This window comes from Rhipicephalus microplus, chromosome 2 (assembly GCF_043290135.1).
Source record: "Rhipicephalus microplus isolate Deutch F79 chromosome 2, USDA_Rmic, whole genome shotgun sequence".
Taxonomy (NCBI): domain Eukaryota; kingdom Metazoa; phylum Arthropoda; class Arachnida; order Ixodida; family Ixodidae; genus Rhipicephalus; species Rhipicephalus microplus.
Genome location: NC_134701.1, coordinates 108,794,700 through 108,801,020, shown reverse-complemented (window position 1 = coordinate 108,801,020; position 6,321 = coordinate 108,794,700). Strand labels below are relative to the sequence as shown.

The 6,321-nt window shown below is 47.7% G+C and overlaps 1 protein-coding gene across 1 annotated transcript; it reads left to right on the top strand.

Moving 5' to 3' along the window:
• Positions 1–2,300: 2,300 nt before the first annotated feature.
• Positions 2,301–6,004, top strand: LOC142790849 (uncharacterized). The gene is made up of 5 exons (XM_075885387.1): positions 2,301–2,384; positions 2,607–2,832; positions 3,586–3,905; positions 4,013–5,572; positions 5,855–6,004. The coding sequence occupies exons 1-5, from the start codon at positions 2,301–2,303 to the stop codon at positions 6,002–6,004; spliced, it is 2,340 nt and encodes a 779-aa protein (XP_075741502.1).
• Positions 6,005–6,321: the final 317 nt, after the last annotated feature.

Sequence of the window (6,321 nt, the reverse complement as noted above, 5' to 3'; positions counted from 1 at the left end):
TGGCCGTTGCATGCAGCTAATGGAACATTATCACTTGGAGCAGCACCTTTTTATTTGCCTGCGCGAGCAAGCTGAAAGGGTAAAGTAAGGTTCACATACGGCACGAAAGGTATAATGATTCTGCCACAGCACGCTTTTTATGGCGTTTATTGCTCAGCATACCTTTTCTAGCATTTCTCACTGCAGTCGAGCCCGATGCCACTGAATATGCTTGCTATGCAGTCAGTTTATACTTACACATAAGAAAGCAGTTAGTAATGCATGGTACACACTGTCTGTTGCACTCTTTGTGAAATTTCAGTCATTGTTCCTTGTGTATTTATTTTAGGTTTACGGGATTGAATTTCTTGTATAGAAAGAACAGATCTGCCCCACTTCTCTCGAAGGCAGCAGTCATCTTAGCAGCTGAAGATGATTGTGCAAGCAGCAGTGACGAGTGGTTTTGCAGTTAGAAGTGTATCAACACTGACATTACATTATTACAACCTCAATTGCACTACCTTGTCGTATGTTCTGTTTTTTTAATGTCAAAATTTATACTGCGAGAAAAAATATGTTGTAAATGTGACTCTAGAAACTCGCTTACTCTTTCTACGTGTTTTTTTTCTATTGTACAGGTGTCAATCAAACGTCATACGTCTCAGTCGTTTGCCCGACTAGCGCAAATGTTTTTGAATGTTGTGGAGATTTATTGTATTCAAAACAATGAATATTTAGTATGAGAGAAAAAAACTTGGTCACGTGACATATTTCAAAATTTGCAGAATGCTATCAGAGTCCTGTTTGTCAGAGTGGCTGTTTTTCTATAATAAAAGCAGATGTTAACAAATGGGCTTAATTGTTTTTTACTTCGGCGTTATCTTCGGTTGAACCTTACGCTACAGGTTACTGCTTGCACTACTGTGGTGTGGTGCGTGCGTGAACGCGTGTGTGCGTGTGTGTGTGGTGTGTGTGTGTGTTTTTGCCTTCCGCGTCTTTGTCGTTTACGGCCCAGTCTACGTACACATATATACACTGGTCTCATGCAGCTCATTCAAGACCATGGCACCTTATTTTGTCAGCCGCAGAGAAGGTTCATATATGCTTCTCCCTGAGAACAATTGAGGCTTGGGCCAGTTGGTGATGCTTATTTGATGGAATGAAGTGCTATGAACGGCTCTCCTCAACACACAAGTCTAAGCGTCACCTCCTGTGTTTCTGTTTTTGTTGCCCGTTAATGGCGCTTCATTTGATCAATTATGCTCATCCATATAACTGCCAGCGTTTCAAGGGGTGTTTCAGTGTACACCCCACTCGAATGGGTGTAGCTTCATCTAACACTCTGTGATAAGTGAAGTGCGCGTTTCGTGAAGTGCGCGAGTGCAACCAGTGTTCGGTTTAAAATGTGCGCGAGTGCACCGGCATAGGAAAGAAGACGACGACGACCGATGGTGTGGACGCGCGCTTTCACGATGTATTCGGTGAGGAAGACGATGGGCAGACGAGAAGCGTGAAGTTCGGACCAATGAGAGGCCCCCACGCTGGTGGGGAAGAAGCCCGAACGAAGAACGGGGAGACGTGGCCGGGACGCGACGGAGGCAAGCAGGCTACCAGGGCGGGGGGTGGCGGCCGAGTTCCTGAGGCAAGGCTGCTGCGGGCTCCCACCTGGTCGGGCACCCGAGCATCATCTATCGTCTGGCGTGGGCCAGGCCGCTCGTCGTCTGGCGTTGGCCAGGCTGCTCGTCGTTTGGCGTCGGCCAGACTTCTCACCATCTGGCTTGGGCCAGGCTCGTCCCGTTTCCAGGGCTACGTCCCAGCGTCGGAGGACGAACGCTGAGAGGTCACTGACCTTGGTGCGCCCGAAGCTACCTTCAACCCGAGCAACGCTTGGACCTCTGATCTACCTTGTCTGCACCCCATCGCATCAACCCTCGCCGTCTACAAGAGTGCCGCGACCGAACGGTGACAGTCGCTTTTGCTATTGCGGAACTTACGCATCCTTAGCATTTCGCGGTCATTAGGTTAATTTCTTCTCGAATTTGTGTGCTTTGTTTGTTTTTCCTCTTATTTCTTTCTCTTTATCTAGTTTAATGAAATTATATTTAGTTGTTTTTCTTGTGTGCATAAACGGTCGTGTGTTCTCTTTACCAATGTGGGTTTTCTCATCGGTTTGTATGCACAAGAACCTATACGAGAGCTTGTGGGTTGACTAGCCTCGTGACAATTGGTGTCCGCGACAGGACAAGATTGTTTATGCAATTAAGGTTTTTACAGAAGGAGAGAAAATGACTACGTCTGATTTAACGGCGTTAGCGATACGCATGGGGCTAGAGGGCGATGAGTTGAAGGCATGGCTTGATGAGCGTGAGGCACGAGCTCGCGAAGAAAGGGCAGCTGAGCGAGAGGCAAGAAAGGAGAGGATGGAACAGACGGAATTGGAACGAAAACTTGAGACCGAATGCCAGAAGACGATTTAACTGCGTCTTCAACTTGCTCAGGTGGAAGGGGCCAGGGGACCCGCGGCGTCGGACCCTGGTTGACAGGTGCGAGAACCGTGTAACGTTAACCCGCACAATTTCATACCCGGATTTATTGAAAACCGGGATGACCTTGATGCTTATCTAAAGAGAATTGAGAATGTGGCCACCGGTCAGGAATGGCCTAAGGATAAGTGGGCCACGGCACTGAGTCTGTGTCTGAGCGGAGAAGCTCTCAAAGTATTTGGTCGCTTGTCTCCAGAAGAGGCACATGACTACGAGAAAGCCAAGTTAGCATTACTGCAGCGTTTTCGTTTCACGGCGGAGGGCTACCGGGAGAAGTTCCGGCATAGCAGACCTCAAGATGAAGAAACAGGCAAGCAGTTTGCAACCAGGTTGGCAAGTTTTTTTGACAGATGGGTGAAGATGTCCAAGACAGCAAAAGAATATTCGTCTGTTCGAGATCTCATAGTAGCTGAACAGTTTATCAATCAATGCCATAACCGCGTGGCGCTTTTCCTACGTGAGAAAAAATTTCGTAAGCTAGATGAAATGGCCGAGGCTGCGGACAATTTTTTAGAGGCCCAACGACAGTCAAATTTGTTGGTTTTTCGCGACAAAACGGAGAACGGCGCCGCAGGAAAATGGGGAAGTACAGCGGGGAAGTCTCCCACTCGATGTTTTGTCTGTGATAAAACAGGTCACAGAGCAGCAGAATGTCGTGCTTGGACAAGACCATACTGTGACTACTGTCGCGAAACGGGGCATGATATTAAGGTATGTACCAGAAAGCAGAACGTCACGAAGAGGACTTATTGTATCTTGTCGCCAGAGAAAAAGGCAGAAGTATTGAATGATATACCTGCGGACAAGCAGGAGGAGAATATGACCAGTGTGGTAAATACGCAGCCAAAGTCAGAAAAACATCCGATGCCAGTGCTGCAGGGCATTATATTCGGCCAAGCTGCTTCCGTCCTACGGGATACAGGAACCAATACAATGGTGGTTCGGCGTTCTTTGGTGCCAGATGAAGCACTGACAGGAACCACGACGGCCTTGTTCTTAGCAGACGGGAGCCGGATCACGGTACCAGATGCGAAGGTGGAGATTTTTTCGCCATATTTTTCAGGCACGTGTATCGTGAAATGCATGTCCTCCCCGCTATATGACATCATCGTTGGCAATGTGCCAGGATCTCGTGCTGCTGATGACCCTGACAAGAAATGGAAAGAAAAACTGGCTGAAGGGAACTTCACTCCGAACGGCGTAGCCGAGACCTTGTATAAGAAGAAAGAAGACCATCGTTTAAAGGCATCACTTAGTAGTATGAAGAGCACAAGCGTCCGGCCGGATTCAGTGGCAGTTAGCGTCAGAAGTTTGAAGATGAACAGGAGGGAGCTCGAGAGGGCCCAAGCAGAAGACAAGACCCTGGAAGCTTGCAGGGACAAAGTAGGGCAGGTTTTTATGGCAGAGGATCGACCCAGTATTCCTTTGTCATGGAGAAGTCATTGTTGTATCAAAATTACCGGCTATCCTCTGGCAAATTGATACAGCAGGTCGTAGTTCCTCTCAAGCTGCGAAGTCAAGTGTTGAAGATGGCCCATGAGAGTTTGATGTCCGGGCATCAAGGAGTAACAAGAACGATTGATCGGGTGTTAGGTTCATTCTATTGGCCAGGGGTCCAGGAAGAGAATAAAAGATACGTGCGGTCCTGTGACACGTGCCAAAGAATGTATCCAAAGCACAAAGTAGAAAAGGCTCCTCTTGGGAAAATGCCCCTTATTGACACTCCTTTTGAGCGCGTGGCCGTGGACATTATTGGACCCTTAAAGCCGGTCTCAAATAGTGGCAACAGATACATACTGACCATGGTCGATTTTGCTACGCGCTATCCTGACGCCATTGCTTTGCCGGCGATTGACTCCGCGACTGTGACAGACGGGTTGGTCGAAATGTTTTCCCGCGTTGGATTTCCCCGCCAAATCCTGTGCGATCAGGCCTCGTGCTTCACGTCGGACCTGATGAGAGAAGTAAACGATCTGTTGGCAATCAAACATCTGAGTTCAACGCCCTATCATCCCATGTGCAATGGTTTGGTAGAGCGATTTAATGGGACTTTGAAACAAATGCTGCGCAAGCTATGCCAAGAGGATCCAAAATCATGGGATCAATTGCTTGCACCACTTTTATTTGCATATCGAGAAGTTCCTCAGGCCAGCATGGGGTTCTCTCCTTTCGAACTCATTTACGGGAGATACGTCCGAGGACCACTCAACTTGTTAAAGAAGCTGTGGACTGGAGAAAAGATCGAAGAGGAGGTGAAAACGACCTATGGATATGTCCTCGATCTCCGGGATCGTCTGGAAAGAACGCTAAAATTAGCCCATGAGAACCTGATACGAGCGAAAACGACTCAAAAATATCACTATGATCAGAAGAGCAAGAGCCGTCAGCTGAAAGTTGGAGACCGAGCTCTTATTTTGCTTCCTACAACAGCGAATAAGTTGTTGATTGAATGGAAAGGGCCGTTTCCGGTCATTGGGAAAAAGGGCGACTACGACTATTGGCTGGACTTGGGGCATGACGCCAAACTTTTCCATAATAATATGTTAAAACGATATGAAGACTGGCAACCAGACACAATTCCAGAAACAGCATCTTTTGTGGTTATGAAAGAGGAGGAGACAGATACCCCTCTACCAGCTTGCACAGTTAAGCCGACTGTGGGTGTAGAAGCGATTCCGATCGGCAGTAGCTTAGAAGAAGACAAACGTACAGAACTTCGGAAGATTCTAACCACCTACCAAGATGTATTCTCTGAGATACCGGGAAAGACAAATCTGTTGAAATGCCGATTTCAATTGACGACCTCTGAACCGATCAACACACCGCAGTATCCTTTGCCGTTGGCCATGAAGGAAGTAGTAGAACAAGAAGTTCAGCACATGTTAAGACTGGGTGTAATTGAGCGATCCCATTCACCCTACAATTCGCCCTTGGTACTTATTAAGAAGCCGGATAACACCTATCGCACATGCGTCGACTTCCGTCGCATCAACGAGATACTGGTTTCCGACGCTGAACCCATACCTAGGACCGACCTAATGTTTACAGAGGTGGGCACAAAGAGATACTTCTCAAAGTTTGATTTTACAAAGGGGTATTGGCAAGTCCCACTTGACCGGACATCGAGGCCAGTAACGGCATCCTCAACGCAATCCGGTCATTTCCAATTTATATACATGCCGTTTGGTATAAAGACAGCTTCTGCAGTGTTTACGCGTCTAATGAGAACACTCCTACAGGGCCTTGAAAATGTAGTCCACTACATCGATGACGTTCTCATAGCTACGAACACCTGGGAAGATCACATAGACACCTTGCAACGCTTGTTGCAGAAAGTACGGGAATCTGGCTTAACCATCAAGCCTCAGAAGTGCGAAATCGCTGTGGAGTCGATAGTCTTCTTTGGGACATGGTTTAGGAGGCGGGACTATTCAACCTGTGGAAACTACGGTTTTGAAGATAGCCAGTGCACCTCTACCTGACACCAAGAAGCAACTCCGATCTTTTCTGGGACTAGGTGGGTATTACCGAGATTTAATACCTCGCTATGCGGAGAAAGCACAGCCTTTAACTCAGCTAACCAGAAAAATGGAGAAAAACAAGATTTGTTGGACTTTTGAAACAGAAGGAGCATTTCAAACGCTGAAGCAAGCCCTTGCTTCTGGGCCGATCGTGAAGGCAATAGACCCAAAACGTGTGTTCACACTCCGTACAGACGCATCCGACACATGCATCGGTGCAGTCCTCATGCAAGAACACGAGGGGCTGTTGCACCCAGTGTCGTATGCCAGCCGCCAGC

What these genes read in the sequence shown, in the direction of transcription:
- LOC142790849 (XM_075885387.1), top strand. Translation starts at nt 2,301, where the DNA reads ATGGGGCTAGAGGGCGATGAGTTGAAGGCATGGCTTGATGAGCGTGAG. An exon ending in AAAGGGCAGCTGAGCGAGAG is followed by an intron (nt 2,385 to 2,606) that starts GCAAGAAAGGAG and finishes GCTTATCTAAAG; the next exon opens with AGAATTGAGAATGTGGCCAC. An exon ending in CCGACCTAATGTTTACAGAG is followed by an intron (nt 5,573 to 5,854) that starts GTGGGCACAAAG and finishes CGCTTGTTGCAG; the next exon opens with AAAGTACGGGAATCTGGCTT.